Source organism: Heliangelus exortis, chromosome 7, assembly GCF_036169615.1.
Source record: "Heliangelus exortis chromosome 7, bHelExo1.hap1, whole genome shotgun sequence".
In the NCBI taxonomy this organism is placed as follows: domain Eukaryota; kingdom Metazoa; phylum Chordata; class Aves; order Apodiformes; family Trochilidae; genus Heliangelus; species Heliangelus exortis.
Genome location: NC_092428.1, coordinates 18,302,938 through 18,327,321, shown reverse-complemented (window position 1 = coordinate 18,327,321; position 24,384 = coordinate 18,302,938). Strand labels below are relative to the sequence as shown.

General features: G+C 37.7%; 1 protein-coding gene across 8 annotated transcripts in view; it reads right to left on the bottom strand.

The window, feature by feature from the left end:
• Positions 1-24,384, bottom strand: part of RHOBTB1 (Rho related BTB domain containing 1) — a 64,780-nt gene that overhangs the window by 9,344 nt on the left and 31,052 nt on the right. For 3 of the 8 annotated variants that reach the window (XR_011726830.1, XR_011726829.1, XM_071749144.1), the window contains exons 3-10: positions 23,562-23,763; positions 23,104-23,207; positions 11,673-11,858; positions 8,936-9,903; positions 8,409-8,527; positions 6,201-6,351; positions 4,465-4,553; positions 3,079-3,184 (exon numbers count right to left, since the gene is read on the bottom strand). Coding sequence is in view for 6 of the 8 variants with exons in the window: in XM_071749144.1 (XP_071605245.1) it covers positions 3,079-3,184; positions 4,465-4,553; positions 6,201-6,351; positions 8,409-8,527; positions 8,936-9,903; positions 11,673-11,858; positions 23,104-23,207; positions 23,562-23,753 (1,915 nt within the window). In the remaining 2 variants the exon portion in view is untranslated. Of the gene's footprint in view, positions 1-306; positions 2,585-3,078; positions 3,185-4,464; positions 4,554-6,200; positions 6,352-8,408; positions 8,528-8,935; positions 9,904-11,672; positions 11,859-16,613; positions 16,670-23,103; positions 23,208-23,561; positions 23,764-24,384 lie in introns of those variants that run through there. The other 5 variants (XM_071749141.1, XM_071749142.1, XM_071749143.1 and 2 more) reach the window with 4 other exon arrangements.

Here is a 24,384-nt window from a genome sequence, read left to right as displayed (position 1 = left end):
ATGACTAATTAGTTTCATGTCCCTTGGGTAATATCATGGTAATTAAATATCAAAAACCATGGGGAAAAAGGGTGAGAGATTTTTTTTTGCAGTACAGTTTAACAATAAGTTACAAGGACCAACCTTCCTCTGTCACATACACACTGTAGGATTTCCTTGTGATATTCTTAATCATGAATCTTATTATGCCATGCAAGTATCAGTGCACGAAAATTCAGTGAGTGGTACCACAACTGGATGTTTACAAGCAGAAAGGGTGACACCTAATGAATATTTAGGAAGCTTCTCAAAAGAGCTGGGAGACAGTTTGTAACTAAACAGTTTTATTGACTTTTTTTGCAAAATAAAAAACACAAAATAATGACCAAGATTAAAGGCCATAGACTGCATTAACCAAATGAACCAGCCACTTGGTTATAGTAGCTGATAACTAGCACAACTGAATATTATTGCATATACCTCAGGTTCATTTATATATCCATTACAGTTTGGCAAGATTACAATCATACAGTAGCTTTGGTTGTGTAAAACCTAGTAGCAGTACTTACTTAAAATGTGACTGGTTAACTTTTTATGACAACAGATATTTATCTCATCTTAGTCTTGACACATCTCTCATTCATTCTTCTCATCCACAATATACATGATCACTGTATTTTAAGGAGACATATTTGCAACCATCACTTGTAGCCCTTCTCCATCACTATGTGGTGACGAATCTTACAGGGATAGGAATCTGTCACTTTCTTTCATTATAAAAGTTTGTAGAGTAGCACCTCCATCCATACTGGGTGGCTTCTACCATCCTGTGGTAGCATCTCCAAAGAATTAGTCCATTCAGAACCCAAATGTGTAGAGGTGTATATGGCTTTCATTCCAAAGCCTTTCCAGACCTACAGTACTGAGGTTTGACTGTACTGCCTTGCCTTTGAACACAGAAAAAAACCCACAAACAAACAGGTTTTCACATTGGTATGCTGAGCTGCCAGCACAAAACAATATTAAAGAACCTAATACACTATACTAACTTGGTTACAGAATTATGCCTGAGACACTGCACAGGATTGCACATGTATGTTCTACAGTCTACGTATTTCAGTTTTGGTCTTTTAAAGAAATGCTCTTGTCCTTATGTAATCTAGTGTAACACTGAAGCTTGAGAGTAATGGTTGATAAAAAGTCATAAACACACAGGCTATTTGAAAACACTGGAGGCTTTGTTTTTTGTCTTGCACCACTTGTGCAGAATTCCTGCCTTTCTGCCATCCCTTTTCCTCCAGCTCCCTGGGAATACCTACTTCCAGAGGAAATACACAATCTACTTACCTAACATTTTGAGATCTACCTGGGAAAAGCTATAAAACAATTTGGGTCAAACTAAAGTGTGAAGACCCTTCTTCATTTACAAAATGTAGTAACACTAGATAACACCTACTTGGTTTTGCAGCCCTTTCATTTGCTTGCACTGAAGCAAAAAGGTGTTGGGCGTGAAGAATGGCTGCGTGGTTAAGATGCCCCAGAACAAGGTAACTGCCATGCAGTAATTCAAATGCAAGCAGTATGACTGCTTTTTAAATTCAGATCCATACTTGTATAAGGATATAAATTAATAAGCCCTTCTAAATGAAATTTGAAATATCCTCTTTGATCAAGACATATAAAACCTCTGAATACTTAGAATCACTAGATTTCACATAGTCATAATTATTTGCACCTCCATGGCAAATATTAGAAATACATTTGCCTGCAGTTGAGCACATAATTATACTGCCTATTATTCAGCTGAGTAAAGATCAAGCACTCTTTATCTTGCAGTTATTGGATCTTATTCTAACTCTTTACTTTAGAAAGGTGAAAGAACCATCTAATTATATTACCAGTGCACAGTACTTAGTTTAAAAAAGACAACCTATACTAAGCAACTAGATTTTTTCCTAAAATTACTTTTTACGAGATACTCTAAAAGCTGTCTCTAATGACTGAAGATTGTCTATTTCACTGAACTCGCATAGTAAAAATAGTTAAAATCTAATTACAAAAAGCTGCTACATGATTATTTTGTGGTCTGTAAAATAAAATGGTATCCAGATTTTTATCTGAACAAAATAGACCAGACAGTATAAAAATATTTCCCAACTGGAGATTGAAACATTAATGCTGGATATATTTTTTTTCTTGTATAAAAAGAAAGGTAATAATGGTAGACATTTATTTGCTTACTAGCCAAAAATATACGTATGACTCTGAGGAGCTGTTCCAGGCTCACTTTCAGTGAGATTGTGCTTTTGGCCCTAGAGCAATAGTAAATGCACACATGGAACATATTTTCCTGAAAACCTGAACTACATCTTATTTCTAACAATAAGACTAATTTCTGACTCCAGCTATGGATTTCCACTTATTTGCTTTGTTCAGGCAACTACAGCAGAGGGATTCCAGAAGCACCACTTCCTCTTTGAATGGTGTTTATTCAGTGCAACATCTTCCTTTTCTCTTTCCTTCTTAACTCGCTGGTAGTGATCTTCTTCCTTTAAATACCACACAGGCGGCCAGCGGTGCCTCTCAAAATACTCCTGATTATCTGCTTAATAAGAAACAATCAAAAAGCCCCCCAGACAAGCCAGTTAGATACACAAATCCCAGAAATGTCTACAAAGAGTTATGCTGCTATTCATTTATCCATCTCTATGCTAGCTGGCTTATCAGGGACTCACCCAGTTTCCTCATGCACTTACAGAGTGAAAAGACTTTGGAAGGTGTGCTCAAGATACCTTAGTCCAAGAGTGTAAAAGAGCAAGACCTTCTCAGGGGGTATTTTTCATTGCAGAGCCTGAAAATGGCTCTGTTCCTTTTAGCATAATCGAAATAAGTATAAAAGAGAATGCTTGGCCAGGAATCAGGCTAAGGATTGCAATCTTTCTTTACAGATAAGAATTTAAGAATACCATTCAAGATAGCACAGAGGTTCAGTCTCCTGACTTAGCTATCTGAGCTCATCTTTGCCTTCCTGTTTAATCAGCTGGGTGGGGAGAAAGAAGGGGAAATATTACAAAAATTGAGGAGGAAAGTTGCCCATACCTGCAGATTTAGCTTTGATTTCCTTGCGGAATTTGGAGCAAACGCTGTTATAATTGGTGCAGATATAGTGCAAGCACCAGGCTGCCAGCTGGTGAGCATTGTGAAACTGTAAAGAAAAACAAAGAGCTTACTCCGTCTCCTGAGGTTATTTTGCAGCCCCAATTAACAAGTAAAGCTGGGATGGATTGTACCTGGCAGGATTCTCCCAAGCATATAGGGGAACTTTTGAGGCTAAAGTGTCCTCTAGATGCCCTAGACCTTGTCACACAGTTCTGGTGAAACAACCATTGACTCAAAAGGCTCATCAGTAGGTGCTTGGCATGACCAGCATCTGGCAAACTGCATCCAGTACCTCACAGACTCTGAAGCCAAGGCACGATGGACCTGAATGCTCTGGTATTATTGTGCCAGCCATATATTCCTATCAGTTATTGGAAATACTGCTCTGAATTAACTCCCTGGAAAACTATGGTCATTGACAGAATTAAAACATTGCTGAAAGCTTCATACAGAATCATGCAAAAGCTGCTTGTGGTCATAAGGAAGAGCAGCTATAATGCAAGTCAGATGGTATAGCACCTGCACCTATCTTGGCATTCTGACAGCCTAGTATGATCTTGTCAGGTTATAGACACATAACATTGATGCAGGTACCAGGCACAGATGATATCCTAACTGTAGTTAAACATATTACTTCTGTCTTCAGTCAGGGAGAAAAAAAAAGAATGAAAAACCAAAACATCAAACCGTAACAACAATAAAACCCCAACCCCTCATAAATCAAAATTAAGTGAAGCAAGCTGCCTTTTCTTGGAAGGGGTTCAGTCCTGGTTTTGCAATAGCTTTTCAAGTATTGCAAGAGAGGGACTTGAAAGCAGCTGCAGGAAATCTTGCATAACAGTCAGCTTGTGCTGCATTTCAGCACTACATAAGCCCCAGACTTAGCCAAACTGCAGCCAGGCTCATCATTAGTGTAAAATCAAGAATAGCTTTCTCCAGCCTACATGTCAAGTCTAACAATATATAAAAAAATGACTTTTGCAATACAGGCCTAAATATACAGGAATTGAATCAGTCAATAATATAAAGCTGAACAGCTTCATTACATTACATTTCATATTACTGAAGCATGGCCATACAAACATGGAGCTTTGAAGCTCCACAATAAAGAAAAAAGATGTACAACTCGTTCCAGATTAGTTTAAACATCTGTTTCAGTACTGTAGAAATCTTCTTTACAATAGATGGTAAAGCTACATTTTATTTTCAGTCACCTTCAGAACTGCAGACTTTGAGCCACTTTGAAGCAATGCTCAGAAGCAATACAGTGCTAAAAGCAAGTCCTGCAGCTGGCCAGAATACTCTTGAAAAACAGAACACACTGACCTGAGCCAATTCCAAATAGGACAGTACTTCTCCATCTATTACAATGCCACTCATGGAGGCTTTTGTCAGCTCTTGTACTCCATGTTGTTCTGTTAGAGAAGGAAACTCATTCACTCACATAGGAAAGTCACATTTCAAGGTCAGATCATCCACAAGTAATACAACCAAGAAGTCATGTTCTCCCTACTCCTTGTGGTAACTCTAACGTTATGCAAGTGGCACATTCACCCAGATATCCTGAGCAAATTCAGATTGGGATGAAGTTATTTTCTGGTGTTTAGAGTTGTGGCTGAAGACTCTGCAGCACACTATAAACTGTCTGGCCTGGGGAAGCTAAGCCCATATGGGGTTTTGCCCCTTTCCTTCAAACCAAACTCTTTATTTCTGGTGTCACACCCCTTATATCTTTCTTACAGAAAGGGAACCTGCAACTAATAACCACTTATAGAAAGACGAAGTTCAGCAGCCACCAGTCTCTTTCTGGCAGAATGGATAGGAGCAATATCAACATAAATTAGAAGTATGGATCAGCTCCCTCTTAGGCAATACAAATGAAACAGTCCAATTTTTAGGTAACAGTGCCATTTCATTGTATACCCACAGCACTGATATGGAAAAGTTTGCTTCAGGCCTTTGCATTCATTGTTCCTAGGAATCCAAATGAAATGCTGACCAGCTCCCCCCAAAGTTACTTCAATTCAAGAGTCTCAACCCTTTCCTAGAAGCATAAATATTTTAGAGGTTTAAGAGTTCCATGGCAAATGTTGTCCAATAATTCTGCTGGATCTAGTTGTTGGCAGTTGCCTTTGGACTCAGAAATATTTCATAAAGAATTAAATGTATGAAATACCCTTAATAGTCTATTTGTATTTATACTACAACTACTTAAAAGAATAATCAAGACTTCAGTGAAAACGTATAGAAAGCCAGGCAACAAAGGTTTGGTCTGGATTAGTGAATACAAGGTACACAGTCCTGATGCATAACTGAAGGAGAGCTAGGATTTGGTATATGATTAAATTTTGCCTTCATTTTGTCCTATAAATTATATATAGCTTTGCATCACCTGCCTCTCAGGCAATGTCCTCAGAACCTCACCTAGTTATATACACAGAGAGAAACAAATAAATAACCCTCCTCTCCTGGAGGTCTGTATAGATTTCATGTTTAAAAACTAAGTAATAACCTCTCCTGTCTTTTTTCCTAAATATGTGATAGAAAAATTTTTCTTCCTGAAATGGGGATTGAATCCCCATCTATATATCAAAATAATCCAATTCCAATCTGAGCAGTGAAAAGGGACCTAGACAGCATTTCTAAAAAATATTGTGATCACATAGATCAGTTCTGAATCAGCTCAGTTACTCTCTCTCTATAGAAACATATAATGGAACACTTCATTATGTAATGGAAAGCCTGGAGTCCATCCTGTTTTCAGGTAGATTTAACAACAGAATACAAATTACAGACATTAGATTGATGCTAAAGAGAAGGTTTACTCTTGCTGTTTTTAAAGCACAGAACACTTGAGTGGTCAGAGCTGGTTTAGCATAAAAAACAGGCAAAGGCAAATCCATTTTTCTAAGAGAAAACACCACATGTATTACAATATTCCTTTCAGAAAAACAACTATTTCTTTTCCATGACATTTGAGAAAATCCCATGTTTTCTAAAAAAATTTGAATACATTTCAGCCATTACAAAAGACTGCATTAGACAAGGCCACCCAATCTTACCTGCTAGTGCAACCAGGTGAGGGAGGCAAAACCTATTTGCCAATGCAATTAACTCAAGTGTGTCCAGTTCCTGGCTGGTGGTCAGCTGCTTGGTATACAAGTAATCTAAAACAGCTTGCATGGAAGTCTTGTTTATGTTGGGTAGAACTACCTGGAAAAAGATATTTAAGAAAAGAGACTTTAATAATTGAGGTGTTTTCATACAGAGACCATATTTTGTTTCTCTTTGCTGGACCCTCATTTTCTCTTAAAGTCATTTTACAAATGCAAAGAAAGCATTAATGGGAAACTGTTTGAATAAAGTTCAAGAAGCTGCCAACAGGTGAGCATACCTCCAGAGCCAGTTCCTTTGCCAGTTTGCATACAAGCAACTCGGTACCAAGTTACTGGAATTGGATCCACATCAAACAATGAATCTGTTCAATGCTTTCTAGCCTGCAAATGGACAACTTTGTGGGATACGTAAAAGTCACTGAGAACTTCCCACGTCAAACCTCCCTTGGTAGACTTCTCGAAGAATGCAATTTATCCACTCCTGACAAGGGATATTCCAGGGATTCTGAGAATAACAGAAACCAAAGGATAACAAAAACCTCAGCCCTCTCAAACTATTTGTAAATAAACAAATTATCCAATTAAATGATGGTTAGGAGAGGACTGAGAGTTGAAGAAATGAGGCAAAGAAATTGTAAACGGTTTGCCCAGGGGAGCTGTGGATGCCTGCTCCCTGGAAGTGTTCAAGGCCAGGTTGGACAAGACTTTGATAATCCTGGTCTAGTGGAAGTTGTCCCTGCCCAGGCAGGGGGTTTGGGACTAGATGAATTTTGAAGTCCCTTCCAACCCAAACCATTCCATGATTTCTGCCACACATGTACAATTAATGTAACTACCATGTAATGAAACCACCAAGACCAGGACAAAAGCTGTCTGGTTTCTCGCCAGCACAACCTTAACTCCATTTCATGGCAGGGAAGCCAAAAAAAAGAGGAAGGAGAGTTAGAAAGGCTCAGTGTAACCCATCACTGCAGCACCTCAACTACAGCTGCACATACAGTGTGGGACTCAAGGTTGCAGCAGCTAAGCCTGCTATGTCTGCTCAAACTAATTGATCCCACTCCTCAGCACTTTGTCACGTAGATCTTCATAACTCAGAGAGATGCTGGCACCGTGATATTCTGAAGAAGTTTCAGTTAGAAAAAAATGGCAAAGCAGAAAAATAATAATTTTAAAACTTCCAAGGGCATCGCTGAATGATTTAAACTCTACAAAATGGAAGCGAAATATTTGGAATAGGAAAGATGAGCTATAACTGTTGGGGTAATTATTAAAAAGAGGCTGGGAGAAAATAAATCTATATTCTTCATTATCAAATGAAGCTGTTCACCAGAATCCAGCTGTATATTTTTAATGAGCCACTTGTTAAGCATGCCTCTGGGAAAGGAATTATATTTATGGCTGTATTAGAAGAAGCAAGAAAATTCTAAGTAGAATAAAATCTTCCAGAATATTAAACATGAGTAACTTGAACTCTTCAATGAGCAAGACCCATAAGTATGGCAAAGAGCAGGAAAATCAAAACAAAATACAAAACCTGGGTATGGGTAAGACGTGAGAAAAAAATGTTAGCAGAGTGTTTAAAATCTGAAAAACAGATCATGAGGGCACCTGAAAATACAAGCCTTCTGCTGCAACATCTTAACTCAAAGCATTGAGAACTGCTTTACTCAATAGGACAATAGGATGCACCAGGGAATCTGAGATTAGTTTCTTCTGAAATAAAGCCAACTTCCCTTTTCTAGTTTATCAGTCCATGTTCCTTAACACTTTCTTCCCTTAAATTTGTTCAGGAATCCTTCTGCCCTAACTACTCTTGGTAATTTTTCTGATGGTGTAATTGCATATTCACACAACTTATTTGAAATTATTCCAGAAATTCATATTTCATTCCCCCTCCCCCTCTTTAATATTTTTAAGGATTTCAGGTTTAAACACATGCTCCAGCACTGCAGGAAGTCTCATACCTTGAAGATAACATGTTATCCTCCTACACATCCAAGTTTAATGCCTTAAGAAGAAAAGCATCCCACAGGAAGAATAAAGAATCATTCCAGGGTTTATTGAAACCCTTCCAATAGATACAGAATGATGCCTCTATTACCCTAAATCCATCAGATATGACACGGAAAATGGACAAAAATGGACAATTACCTCACTGTTTGAGCTTTCAATAAATGATCCTCCAAACATAGCAGACATCCATTCACAGCTACAGATCAGAAGTGGCTTGTGGGCATTTATGGTTCCGTCATCCAATTTAAATGTCACATCTGCCAGGGGAACAAAGAGGCAAGCTGCAAATCTGCATTTAAAGTCAAAATATTTCTCAAGAAGGCATGTTTCACTTGAACACTGTTAACCAGGGACTTCTTTCACTTCTCACCCTGAAAACAACTCTAGCCTTTTATATTGTTAAATAAACAATCTTGTTTTAAAGGGAGATAACTGGACATTCATCACTTTGGAAAATTGGGTCACGTGTGTAAAAGCTTGCGGGCAGAATTTGAGAAATTCTATTGCAGAATCCCAGGTTGGAACAGTTGGCCCTGAGTAATACTAGAATTTTGGGTTCTCTCAGAACAATGCATGTTGTCACAGTTTTTGAAGTTTGTGAAGCAACAGTAGCATGAATGAGAAGAGAATTAGCACACTTGATGTTAAAGCATGTACTTGCTTACCAGAAAATGTCCCTTTGCAAAGGCACTCTTTTATCCGATTAGCTTTTCTGACATGAAATGCTTTAGTGATCTCTTGATTCATGAAGGCTTCTTTATTCATAATATTCTCCACCATCATTCTCAAATCAAATACTTCCAAGATTTCAGCAATCTGAGCCAGTCTTGAGAGATCTTTTTCATTTTCATCCAGTTGCCCTGTGTATAAAAACTGCAAAACAGTTTTAAAAGGTCCAGCCTGCACAGATGAATCCATTTTTACCACAGTTACAGGACACATCCTATTTGATACAGGATTCACTTGCATTTCCTTATGCACACTAACAAACCCCTTTCCCCAGGATGACAGAGATCTTGCTGCAAAACTTGTTTCACCAGGTTCAGGTTCTGGCATGTTTAAAGAGTCAATACTTTCTGGTGGAGGAGTTTTAACATCAGCAGATTTCAAGGATGTGTCATCACTGTCACCATTTGTCTCAGGGTGACTTGTTAGAAAATCTTTTTTTGTGTTTTCCTTATTACACTGTGTTTCATCCAAGTCTGGACTTTCCTCACATTCCATTAAGAAGAGGTCATAAAACTTTGAAGAGGAGGTAGCTAGGTAAATCTTGTGAGCAAAAATGTAGTCCTGCTCCTGGAGAACAAACATAACATCTGCACACAGTGGGCTGTCCAATAAATATCCAGCTTCATTCATGCTCGGTATGGGACACTCAGGGATTTTGATGACTGGAGGAGGGGCTTTTGGAGGTAGGAATGGAGCCTGAAGCAAAGGTTTTTGGACCTTCTTCAAATGAGATTTCCAGAACTGCAGGTGTCTTCTGGAGATCAAGGCAGCTCTAATTGCATTGTCAAACACATCTTTAATCCCAAACTGGTCAAATACACTTGTTTCATAGTATGGTATCCCAAGTTCCTTAGCAACCTCTCTGCCTTTTTCTGGTGGCAATATATCTCCTCTTTTTATTGGCCTAGGGTTAAACAAAATAAATAAATAAACAAACCTTCTCACACACAAACCCCACAAAGTTACTCCAGAAAGCATGAACTACCACAAAATATCTCGCTGCAAATTCTGAGATAAATGTCATTCAGAAGAAACAAAATATAAAACAAAGCCCACAGAGCCCTTTGGAAATCTACAACCATGACTCCAGAGATTTTTAGAATAGCATATGCTCATAATTTTTAGTTTGGTGGTGGTGTTGCTGTTACTAAAATATGCAGAAATCATTTGCACAAAATGGAGCAAGGCTTCTCTCTGATAAAGAGAAATTATTTACAGCAAAAAGTTGACAAGATGATGCTTGAGAACTTTAACTATTTTTAAAAAACCCTCCAGCGTCTTTCTATTCAGATACTCTGTCAGCATCTTTGTACCCATCATTTAAACTCAACTTGAAATTCTTATGACATAGAAATGCCACAATATAGCTAAATATGAAATTAGTAATACTACTTAAGATTATGCTTTTTAAAGAAAATCATAATAACCTATGACAAAAATCTAACAGAACACACATTTTAAAAGACAGGCCTGTTTTGGTTGTAGAAGTATTATGTAGGAACTCAGACCACTCCCTTATATGATGTAGGGTAAACAAACCAACATAAAGTTTGAGCTGGGTTCCATTTTCCCCCCAAAAATTATCTCACCAGAAGGCATGACCCAGCAGTGCATTCTTTCAGCAAACCATATTGGGCAGACACAAGCTGGCACAGGCTTCACATACTACAGACAACAGCTTGCTTTAGTTGCCAGCTAATAAATAATCAGTTCAGGTGGCAGAAGTCTGTACTAGACATGCAGAGTACTTATTTAATTTTCATTAACCGTGAAATCAGCAAGGATTAGGGAAGAAGAAATGGGAATTTTGAAAAAATATTTCCTCTTAATGAGTTAACCAAAAAAGCCCACCACACCCACACAATGAAGAAATGTTTACTAAACAATACTATGAAAATCACATTGCTGAGTCAAGAATTTTAATGCCATACAAATTTTTCTATGAGCCCATGAAATATTAATTCAATCCTTTTATGGAAATTTGTTACAGTATAGTCGTTAACTACAAAATTATGATATTATTTCCATGAGTATAGTCTCATTCAAATTTACATAAAAGGAGGAAATTAGAAGTGAGCAGGTAATTTTGCAATGGTTTTGCCCAAACATGTGAATGCTTGTTTTTTGAATCTGGGAAAAATAAAGCTTCTTCAGAATGATTCTAAACAATACTTTAATCCCAGAACTTTAAAAAATTTAATTTGCAACCACTTATTTTCTGCCAGTATCTAGTCTTACAAGTACAAAAAATAATAGTTCAAAATTAAAAAAACTTGAGTAGAATCTATTATTTCGAAATAGTACCTGACAGTTGTGACAGGACATGATACACATGCTCAGATGGAGAAATACATATATGAAAGCCTCCAGTAATCATTATTATCTCTATATTATCAAAATGCTCAGGCACCCAAAGAAGTTTAGATATTCAATGTGCAAAAATATTGTGGGAAACACTTGATAACTGTGTGCACTAAAGAACTAGCTAACTGAGACATCAGGAATAAAAAGAAGAAAGCACATATATTATTTTACAAAAAAAAAAAAAAAAAAAAGAAAAAAGAAAAAAAAGAGGAAACTAGGCTCAAATATTTTCTCATTTGAAAGTACTGTATATGATTATCATGGTGATTAAAAAAAATAAAAAAAATCTTATTTTTTTTTAAACTTTACCTTGCCAAAGGCCTTCTGGCTCTGTTAACAGCCTCAAGATCTGCATAGCGTAGATCCAGCTGGCAGCCCACCAGAATCACAGGGGTGCGGGGACAGAAGTGCTTGATTTCTTGATACCACATCGTTTTCACATGATTCAGGGAATTAGGATTAGCAATTGAAAAACACAGAACAACTACATCGGACCTAGAAAGGCAACAAGAAAATACCCCCAATTAAAACCCAGCAAAGAGGTTTTTGCTGCAGCTTCACCTACTGTCATCAATCCAGCTTAAAGCTGCTCTGCTCTACACTGTGAATGTGACACTCAGATGTCACATACGTGTTCAGATAGAAGCTACACATTTTACCACAAAAGCACAACAACACAAAGCCACATAACTATGAAGCACTTCCCCTCTAGGCCAAGAGGTGGTCCCTGCACATTTGAACAGAGCACAGAGAGGGGTAGGGCTTCCCATTTTCTACTTTTACACTACATTTATTCACAACTTGTCATTGCTCAAGAAATAATTCTGCTGACTGGACACTGAAATTGCAATTCTCAGATCATTGATGCTTAGGAATTAGAAGTTATACAAAACTTCACAACAGCCACAGAGGCAGACATCTGAACTTGATCTGGAGAAATACCTACACTGCACCCTTTTAGATCCTGAGGTCATCTCTTTTACAATGTACTTTGCACAGCAATTCTCTGAACATATTTAACAAATAACCTGTTAGAAGGCCAAATTACTGCAGAACCACAGCTTTGGCAATGAAAATAAGGTCAGTAAAGTGTAGAATGTGACAGTGCTTAAATCCGTAACCATAACAGTATCTGCAGGATTTTAAAGGTTTTGAGAAAACAAGAAGTACATCACTAAATAAACTTGCTTTATAAATTGTAAGTATGAGGATTAAGGTTGACAGTTCACCCACTAAACCACCACCTAACTCTTGTCAGAGCTAGCACCCTAAGGCAGAGAAATGCTTCAATGCTTTTCTCAGGGCTTTCTTAACTTGGGGCAATTTCATTATTTATAAACTGGGATGGGATGTTATAAAGCAGTTCTCAAGCTCTGGCTGTCTTATGGGGAAAAAAGAAAAGAAGAAACAAAAGTTGAATTGAAACTCTCAGGAAAAACTGAGGGGAAGGGACATTTTGAGGAGGTAACAGTATTACAGAATTGTCAGCAGAATAAGATCAGCAAGCCCATGCCTATCTCACTTCTATTAATCTTTAATTTACAACAAATGTGTTGAGCCTGCAATTTGTGTAATGTATCGAGCAGAAGCAATGAATCTTAATATTCACCTTCTAAATAATGAAATATCTCCTCAGTACTACTGCTTTCAATATTTCACTGAGGGCACTGATATACCCAGCAAGATTGTTTCTAAAGATAGCTGCATACAATACAGGTACTACTGTGAAGATGAACTTAATGCAAAAGAAACACTCCTACTCCAACCCCGTATCTTATATAAAATGCAACACATCTCTCATATCTAGATACAAAGCTTTTTCAAGCTGGAAAGTTATCTACCAAATAGCAAAGCAGTAATCAGCTAATACACTGGTCTACATACTCAAGGCAAACACCCTTTAAACTCAGACTTGCTCTGTTCAAGGTCACTTATGAGTAAAACTTGGGCCCCAGCAGACATTTGCTTAGCTCTCAGAAAGGAGAAATCAGTGTATACCTAAGATTAAAAAATAAATAAAATTACACATATTCTCATCTTGTCAATTGTTTAATTCAAGATCATCAGGACTGCCAGAGAGGCAAGTGTTGGCTTTCTGGCTGGTCCTAACTATACGAAGCATCTCAGACAGACTGCCTAGCATCCTTCAGAAATTAATACCTAAGCCAAGAAATTGCAGTCACAAGTACCCAACCCTTCTGACTTAACAAAGCACAAGACACACATCACATAGCTCAGACAGCAAAAAGGAAATATCTCCAGCAGGGCTTCACAGGCAGAAGAGGACAAGAGCTCCCCCATGATGCTGCTGCTGACCTATGCTGAGCTGACCCCAGATCTGGGCTCCTGAGATCTGGTACCTTGGACAGGACAAGTCCAGACTGTCCAGCAGACTGGCCCTAGCACAGCCCTGCATGTGTTACAGCCCTTGCCAAGAGAGCATCACATTTTTACCACAAAGCTGCATATGGTTCTTGAGCAGCTAACTCATCACCTCTGACCTCCCCTGGGTGACCATAAAATCAAGCTGCAGAAAGCTGGGTTTTTACAGAGACCTCACAACAAAAGTAGTGCAGCACCAACAGCACATTTTCATCTTACTTGCTTCATGATGAAGTCAAAATAGAAAAGGAAAAAGAAAAAAAAAGGTAAAAAAAATTATTTGCATATTATTTATTCTGTGCTAAAATCTGGACTTCCCCATAAAATTAATATCCTGAGAGTTCTGTACCAAGCAGGGAGAAATAAACAGCCCTGTGCCATAAGTAGGATAGATGGGAAATCACTGGGTTCACATGCTGGACCAGCACCACAGCTGGGTCTTCAAGCTCACAAATTACATCCACCTTACTAAAATAAATTAAGCTTTCATTCAAGTCATAAGCATGATTTGCCCTTAGTACAAACTGGAGACAGTAAGATATGAAGAAGTTTAACTGTCTACATAGGACTGAGCACTTAGGGAAAACTGTTCTTTGGAAACTTTAATTAAAATACCTACAGTTCCATTTAATGTGAAAGGCACATTTACAACTTGCTAATACCTCAGTATAAAGTTTGGTTTGACATTTGTTCATAAAAACCAGAATGTGCCAGCTTAAAATAATGCATTAATATTTTCTAAACATTAAAAATTTACCAAGATAGTGCATTAATATTTTCAAAACATTAAAAATTTACTAGTGCTATTTTAATACTCAAGAAACATAAAAGAATAGGATTTATAAAGCCTTCCTAATTTATTGTCAGTTTTGTACAGTTTGATTACTTGGAGAATGGGAAAAGATTAATCAGGTTTACTTCTACTTTCCTCTTTCACTCAGCAGCAATATCTTCACAAATACAACCTGCTTTTGTTTTCTAAAAAAGAAATCTCACCATCCCCCAGTAAAATTCAGGAATTATTCAAGAAGCTTTTCCACAGACTGGAATATCAAAAAGTGCTTTAGAACATCTCCATCACATTCCTTCAAGAGCACCACCCAACTGAGATGGGCAATAGATAAGGCACTGTATGTATCCACCTTTGTTAAATACATCAAAAGCATATGCTCACACTTACTGCATACACTGATGTTTGATCCTGAAGTAACACAATAAACAAAGGTCAGTATTAGAAATAACTCAAAGAGAAACAGTAGCTTGGATATCCAATACACTCTCTTGTAGATTCAGTGGTACATCTTGGACATCCATAGCTTATTTATTCTTACCCAGTGCTTTTCATAGGTTATCAGAAGAAAATTGTAAATCATTTACCCTTATTATTTGAAACATCTGTACATGCTTAAGTAACACCAAAACTCCTAGGTTTTGTGTAACTTGCTCTAGTGTGTGATCAGCCACCAGTGAAACAAACTGAATCACCAGTGCAAGGGAAGTGCCTTTCTACTCACAGGGGCTCCAACCAGAGGAGAGTACAATGTAGATTTGTGGAACCTGGCAGGTAGAAAAGGGGAACATGTTCTCTCAGCTAGAGGCAAATTTACCACCACTCACAGCTTTGTCATTTTCTGCCTGACCAGACTGGAAGTCTCACATTAAAGCTTAACAACAGTGTAAGAACACTTCAAACACTTCCCTCAGAGTCATGGGAGTAACTCTCGATGCAAAACATACACATCAGAAGTCAGCCCAGACTGGTCTATGTTTAGCTATGGTCTTCCTAGGGGAGGCTCCTGTGGGCAAAGAACAAACCTTACCACCATTCCCAGAAGCAACCCATACCTAACAGATTAACTCAATGCATTCAGCAACATTATCCCAAACCTGGATAAGAAGAACTCTTGATGGAAACTGCTACCCCTTTTGAAATTTCAGAAAATGAAAAGAAACCCTACTGATGACCAAATCTGTGGCAGGATTCAGTATATTGTGTGCTGTTACCCTGTGAGCTTCAAGTTCTGAACTGTACCAGGTGTGCACAGAGCAGGCCAAGTCACTGCTGAAAAGCAAACAGTATAGAACTGATAAAGACAAGACAGCTTTAAATTATCAGCCTTGCTCAAGCTACAGGTAACCATCATAACCATCTGGAAGTTACCACAACAGCTAATTTTTATATATTTATTTATCAGGAAAAGTTGTTTTGCTTTTACTCTTCTGCTCTCAAGTTTTTTTCCTACACACCCCATACTTTCCCCAAGGTTCCTCAGAGATCTGCATCACAGCTGAGCTTACTCCAGATCAGAATTTGACAAGAGCTATCTGCATAGTCCTTCAACCACCTAGCAGGAAAGATTGTATAGGGTAACAGCCTGTGTGCAAATCCCAGCTCTCCATTTCCCAAAAGACAGTAGGTTCAGGCAGCAGAAGGTCATCTAAGAATTAGATTGAGAATCTCATTTACAGATGAACAAAACCCTGCTATATCTCCATGTAAATCCAGATACATTTTGGAGAGATTCACTCAGTTATACATTTTTAATGCATGCATCTCACTGAACTGAAAAAAAAAATATTGTGCAGATAAGCAAGGCTGATAATGCTTTTAGTGGAACCAGTTTTTAGTAAATGCAGTTGCAGCCATCACATGAAATGAGAAGAAATTCATTAAGTGACTGGTGAGCGTAACAAGATGACCTGAAGACACAGGACTTATGTGCACACACTCAAAACAGATGAGAGACCAGGAAAACTAAAATGCAGGGAGTGCCTGGTATGTGAAGAACTGAAGATATAGGTAAGGCAGGGCAAGACCATGCAGTGCCCTGGACGTGAGAAGGAGAATCAATGAGTTCTATACTTTACCCATAGCAGTGAAGCTTCTTAAGTACTGGTGTAATGTGCGAAACTGTCAAAATGCCCTGAAATATATTCAGATTTAGTGGTGAGTAGCATGCAGATCTATTTCTAAAATTTCTGTAATGTCATTTTCAGTAGGAAACAATAGTAATAAAAAGAAGATAAAGCTACCTTTAAGAAAATTGCATATTTCAAAAACTGTGCTTCAAAAGTGGAGTTTTCCCATACATTCCTTACAAAAAATACATCACTTTTAAATGTTAAGCATTCTAAAATCTCTTCTATTTCCTTTGAGGTACTTATGGGAAAACAGTGGTGCATTTACAGAAAGTGATAAAAGATGTTTTGATATCCCAAAGAATGATTAAAACATCTCATTTTCCATTGCAGAAATATGTAAGACCTACCCTTAATGTACAAATGCCTGACCAGCAACAGTGCTAACAAAAATGGCAGCCATGTAAACAATGTAAGAAGAGGCAAACAATTTTAATTTTAATTTAAAGGACTGCTTACACAGTGTCAGAATTTGATTTTTTTTCTTTTATTGCTGGATATGAGAAACAAATTTACCCATAATCCTTGCTCAGCATTTATGTGTGAAAAATTCCAGCAGTTGAAACAGGCTGTCTGCAAGGTACACCAGCTTGATTCCAGGCCAAATTTTGCAAGTAGAGTCAGTAAAACTCTCTTTGGATTTAGGTATGTCTGCAGCATAAGCATCCATATAACAAAGCAATGCATGATTTTTTTCCCTCTTCTCTGGGGCAGAGATCTTGATTACTGCATTACTAATGCTTGAATGAAAATTCTGTGATAGATTTCTAGAGGTAGTTGAGTTTGAAATACTGAAATATTCTGTGTATCACATGCAAAGCTGGGGTTTATAAAAGGAAGGCACAAAGCCTGAACACCAAAACAACAGAGCAGAATAAAAGAAAACGACAGAGCAAGAGATAGTACAGGGCTAGCTGGAACACATCTGATCAACCTGGGGAAAACACCAAAACCCACAATATCATGGCAAGGGACTGATAAGGATATAACTAAAAATACTTTTGCAAGACATATCAGCCGACTGCTGTCTCCAGAACAGCATTCGGAAAATAAAGTGAGGCCAAAATGAACCTGCTCCTCCTCCTCTTTTGCTATTTAAAAAAACCCAAACAACTGTCAAGAAATTTTAACTGTGTTGACACCACAAAGTTACTGATAATAACTCCATTTAAAACAGTTACATCTGATAGTGCAGAGTGGCTTCCATATTGTGACATAGGTATGAGGAAACTCAGACAAACATCCTGTGATCCTTGGACTAGGATACAGCTTAAGAAATCCACCTAACACCTATTCATAAAGAAATAATTCATTAAGATCACGATTTTGATGGAACAACATTTCTTGGGTTTAGCACTTCTAAAAGATTCTGATGTTGCCTTGCAGATTTCTAGGGTAGAGACCAACTGCCCTCTTTCCATTCAGCCATTCAGAGACCAGGGACAAATAGAAAATTATGTAATGACACATTTAATACACACTTCTTCATTCCAGTCAAGAAACACTGAATACAAGGAAGGCTTAAAGCATTGTAGTTTTCTCTCTATTATAAATAGATTACATATACATCAAGTTGAGCCTCAGACCCCACCTACAGTCATTTGGCATGTGTCTCTTAAAGAAGGAAGGATTCCTTACAGCAATTTCAAGGCAAACTCTACTCATAATATGGAACAGCAGAGAAGTAGTAGATATGCATTAAATTCATTATTAAAAGTATAAAAAGCATATACTTGCCCATTAACTGAGTGAAAAAGCCTCAAATGTTCATGTACGTGACAGAAGAAAAACCAAGTGCATACAAACATCTCTGTAAGAATAAAATTACTGTAGAAAGCTATCTCTCTGTGAACCTCTCTGCTTATTCTAGTGTTTCTTGGGGCTGATCCGAGTCAAATTCAAAGGAGAAAAATAAATAATGACAAATAAATGTTTCTTACTGGAATTCTCCAGGATTGTTTGATGAAGATCCTGAGTAGCTTATAAATCACTGTAAAGCAGATGGGGAAGCCTGCAAATTTTGGTATTTGAAAATGCTTCAATGATAGTGCACATCACTTTTTGTGGCAGCAAAACACAGCAAAAGGAAGGAGCCAAGGTGAGAGACATTTGTAAACAACTGGATTCCCTATCAGCTGACTCTTTGCTAAAAAAGCAAAAGACTATCTTGTGCCTGTTAAGTGTTTCTGCTGTGAAAACACATCTTTGATGATGCCCTCCAACCATGGCAGTAAATGTCCCATAAGGCACGTGGAAGGCAGATGAATATCATAACACTAAAAAAAAAAAAAAAAAAAAAAAAAAAAGGACAGCAAGACTGCAGGGGAAAGCCCAGATTTTCATTCAAAGCACTTATGAAAACTTGGACTTTCTTTGAAGGACAAAGCTGCTGGCCCATTCTGAGCTTAGGCACAGGCAGTGAATGACAGAAGGCACTGATCTAACTAAAGGCAAAGTGAGAAACCCTCTGAAGACACCCACCATCTCACTGAATTTGCTGAATGCAAATACAGTTTTACATCAAATGTAACTAGGTTTTGCTTTTATAGAAATACCATTATCACTGTCCTTTAAGAAAAAGAAACAGAAATCAAAAGAATACTGAAGGGATCGGTGGAAGACTTAAAATAGTGAAGGGTCTACCCTTTTCAGCAACACTCAGAAGTTGTATGGATTCCATCACACTGAAGTAACTGGTTAGGGGAATTGTAATCACACAGAACAAGATGAATGCCTGTGTTTCTCTGTGTACATACAATACCAACTAGGTTTATGAAATCCATCCACAAGAGAGGAAATACTCTGAACATATTTTAAGACCCTCTGTCAGCAGTCTCATAGCAAGACTCATTCACATTTGTAAGTCATGAGGAAAAAGATGTTTTCTGTCCATGCTGTATGAACAGATTTTGTTTGGTCTACAGCTCATATTTAAGTTGCAAGTAAATAAATCATCCTGGCTGAATTAGCTGACAAACCACATCCATGGTATTGAGAATAAATATTTGATTGGGACTGAATTAACTCAGCAGATTTGTGCTCATGTTTACACATAGAGGAGCTGCATGTATCAAAAAACAGGATATGCAGGATATTAATCAAATTGTACTCGAATATGTTTACCTGAAAAAAAAATTTAAAAAGCAAGCATACAAAAGGAAAGAAAGCACAAGCCAGTCTTTTTCCCATTTTGCTTTTAGGATTAGTTTTAACACAATGATGTGGTGACACTCTCGTTCAGAATCAGAGTGTACAGGAGGACAAAGGATGGTGGATCCTGACAACCTGAAATGTAAATTAAGATATTTTCCTGTCTTCACACATGGAGTTGTGTGCATCACAGGGAAACTGGCACAAAATAACAATCTGAGTTTATAAAAAGTTCTCATCTTATTTTCAGGCTTAAGAGAATACCATAGCACTGAGACCTGGTTGTTTTTAAACAAGGAGGTGACTAGGAGCTGAAAACAAAAATGCTGATCAAAACTGAGACACTGTCATTTTACAACACTTTGGAGTGATTTTGCATCACGTGAAACCCTGTGAGGCACTATCAACAAATGACTGTTTGGCATCACATAGTAGCTAAGATGAACCAAACAGGTACTTCTAAATCTAAAGCATACACTCTAGATAAAGGAAAAAACCTCACATAATGCTATGAAACTGCAGCAAATACTTCTATAAGTCCCTCCAGCCACATCCCCCTTCCTCCCTCCCTCCCTTAAGCTGTCAAGAACTGTTTCTCAAAGCTCCTGGAGGACTGTGATTATTAAACTAAACTCCATACAGTAGAATACAAGCTGGATCTCACTTTTTTGGCTTCCATTTTAAAGGATGGCAGCAAAAACATAAATTATTCTTTCCTCAGTGACATGTAAGTATGTTTCTCTCTGTCATACAAAAATACTGAAACACATTTTTGTCATTCTCCTTTCATGTTTCTGTATGTGAAAAATAAAAAATTAACAAGGATTTATCTTTGTTGCAAGACCTATTAGGTGTTCACCCTGCCATCTATAGCATAATCTGTTTCTGTAACATTTTATAAAACTGTATGGAGCAATCTTTTGCAATGAGTAGCAGGTGAATTAAGGATCTGCTGGTTCTTGTTACACCATGTTTAGGACAACTAAAGGTCTTGTCTGAATGGGTAAAAGAAGCCACCCTCTGCACAAGGGGCACATGCATTAAAAATTGAGGGATTCTGAAGGGTTATATTATAGGACCCTTCAGACAATCAGAAATATAGGCCACTTGTAGCCATAGCCTTGAGCAATTTTGTGTAAAATATGCCTTTCACTGTACTGCAAAATTTGACTTAGTTATGAAAAGACTGTTGTTCAATGTGCAGAGACAAGTTAAAATAAATTCCTATAAATGTCAACATTCAATATTGGGAATCTCTTTTTAAATTGCTAGAATAGAGAAAATAATAGACAGCTGTTTTCAAAGGAAACATTAATACTTTTCAGAACAATGAAGCACCTAATCAGTGCTTACAACTAGGAATTTTTACAAATTACATTCTTTTTATAAAACAGTTTCTTTAAAGTTTGGAGTTACTTTCTGCATTAACAGACTTGCAGGAAAAAAACAAACCAAACCAAAACTAACAACCCAAAAAAAACCAAACCCAAAACCAACCCCAAAAAGCAAAAGCAAACCCCAGACAAAAAACCCAACTGTCCAGTAACAGAACAGCAGGTTTCCAGAACAACCTTTTAGAGTTGCTCAGGGTATATCAAACCTGATTCTACACAGGTTCAGTTCTGCTAACATCACAAATGAATCGATCTGTTCATATGCTTAATCCCATGAGATCTCAAGTTATTCATGTAGTCCTTGGTGTTTGCAGGATTAGATACTAAGTATGTTGTTTCTCCCCTCTCTTGTCCAGTTAGTAAATGTCAGATCAGAGTTCAGAACATGTCTGATTTTGTTCTCCTAATCTCTAGTAATCTTCTCAGTGACACAGTATCTGTTGCAGAATATCAGGGGGCCACATCAAAGAGCAACAGTTAGTGGAAACATTAATTATATCCATATTTATCAAAGTAGGCTCCATATGCTTCCAAATGGTAAAACACTACCTATTCATATACTCAAGTAGCACCAAATATTAAAGTCAACATTACCTTAAAGTCAGTAACTTTCCACACTCCCACAGCCTAGCTACAAATGGGTTGTGTAGCCCAGATGTGTCCCTACTTTGGCCACTGACACAAACCTCAAGCTAATTCATAACTCTATGCAAACACAACCAACACAGCACCGTATACAAAGGAGGCTTTGTACAAACTGCCATATGGAGTTTTACAGTCAGAAAATTTAATTGCTGGATTCAATCAAAAGAACCCTCTTCAGCTGTTCTAAGAGGTGGAAAATAGAAGACTGTCATCCTTCCAAGTCACTTGTTTCACCAGGTAGCACAAAGAGAAGGAAAACAGTAAGACAGCACATTGTAGCAGCATGGAATCCAAAACTGGGACAGACACTCTACAAAGGGCATTCCCAAGTGGAAAAAAAATAGTATCTGTCTATGGAATTTTTATTATCTGCAGTGGCAGAAACACACAGCAAAAGAAAATTTAAAAGTGCAAGAGTGAAAAGAACATGCAAGGACTAAGGTCTGTCCAAAACCAATCTTCATCTCACTATTTGCCCAGTACAGGTTATCTGTTCTCATACCCGTTTTCAGATGCCTGCTACTCGGCTGCTCTTCTGCCTGTACTTCCACAAGGCCAGATAATTACCATTAAACATAACAGAAAGACTGATAGTGGCCTTAGTCCTTGTTGAAACTATTCTAAGTTTGTATTATATGTGCTGGAATGAATCTAGATTACATTCCTTTTCATTTTATTTTTTAGAATTTCCAGGACTAATCAATTGACCAGCAAACATTTGTTAATTATAGCAGAAAACCCTTTCCTTTCCTCAGTTTTAATTAAGAAAATATAGAAAAGCCTCACCTGTCATGCAAATGGCTCTGCTTTCAAGAGGTTAGCAGCCCATTGAACATCACTGCTTTTAATATAATAAATATTCCATTGAGTAAGAGTGATGTTTCCCAACATCTCTCCTTGTTAGTTGCTTGTTAGGCAGTTATATCACACACTGTCTATACAGACAGGGAATGCTGATGTTCAGTTTTACATAACTACGATCTTATTTTAGAGACTGTTCTTTAAAATTTGAAGCAGGACAGCAGTTGCTGACGGATTTTAGCAGGCTGTTCAAGGAAATATAGCATAGTAAAACTATGCTGCTTTAAAAATATTTATATATTTTTAATCCTTGCAACAGATAATCCTCTTTCCAGCAAGCAGGAATACGAATACTCTTGATTGTTTCCAAGTCTTTGCTTTTCAAAACTAAGATTTGCCATATTTTTTTACAATAATTATTACTTAAAATTCTGCTTGGATCAATTTACCTTCCATAAGCAAAGCGCCTGTCTTTGTGGTGGTCCCCAAACGTATCCCACAGCCTAAGGGAAACACTCACTTCATCCACAACATCTCTTGAACGTTCAAGGACCTAGAAAAGAAGACACAGGACATTTTCCTTCCCTCTATCAATCAGGTACCTTTCTAATTTGCCCTTTAAGAAAGTCCCTAGTATACAAGACCAAGAGTCTCCCACTTAGAGCTTTCGCCAAGTGGTGTATTTTAAAAAGCAGGCAGAATATGCATCTTCCTAAAAACACTCTTGATTAAAAAAACATTTACTTTGGAATGAGGGACTCTGTGTTTCAGACCATGGCTGCAGTAGACACCACACATAAAATACTTCTGAGCTCATTGCTGCATCCTGACAAAGAAAGTCTTGCCAATAAATAATAGTACAATCTCACAGCATGTGCTCCATATTTTGTACACCTGCAGTCCTTACCTCTTGGCAGACACGGTATTGATCAATGGCCCAGACAGTTGGTACGTGAGTTGCCAGCAGCTGATACTGAGTCAAGGTTGTATTGCACGCTCTTGCACAGATCAGACGAGTCTTTCCCACTGCATTATCTCCCACCACCACACACTTGATAGTTTCAACGTTGGGTCTTTCGTAGTCCATGTCAGTGGCCATTTATCAAAAACTGCAACGAAACAGTTAAACCAGTTAAACTTGTTTTCTACTGCTGTGCAAAACCAACGTTATTTAGAAGTGCCTTCCACAAGAGATGCCTGAAAAGGACAAACTCCTAAGGAAAAGCTCGTAGTAAGCTGTACCAAAGGGAGCCAGCCTTTCCTTTAAATACAGCAGTTACGCAAATGCATGACTGTTTTGACCACAGTTGGTTTATGCTGTTCACATGCTATTTCCACTTTGGTTTTGGTAAACACAAACCTGTGTGCAGAAGATAGATCTTGATGAAACAAGGAAAGCTGGCACAAACTTACCTCTTTTAATACTTTCTATGTCAAGAAGGTGAAAAGACTGGATATCAGTGAGTTTAACCTGAGGGATCCAGTAGGAACCTGCCTTCTGTAATCTTGCCCATTCAGAGTTTGATTTAGGGCTGTCCAAATAATATTGCTAACAGCAAGTCACATAGATGGTTTTAGTTACATGCACACAATAAAACTGACTTGTAAGATGACTCCAGAGACTGTTCTGTACAAACCACAGACTCCCATTATATCCTGCATGTAACTCATGCTCTTAATTTTCCAAAGAGAAATTTGTACAGATAATGGACTAAAATGAAACCAAAGAG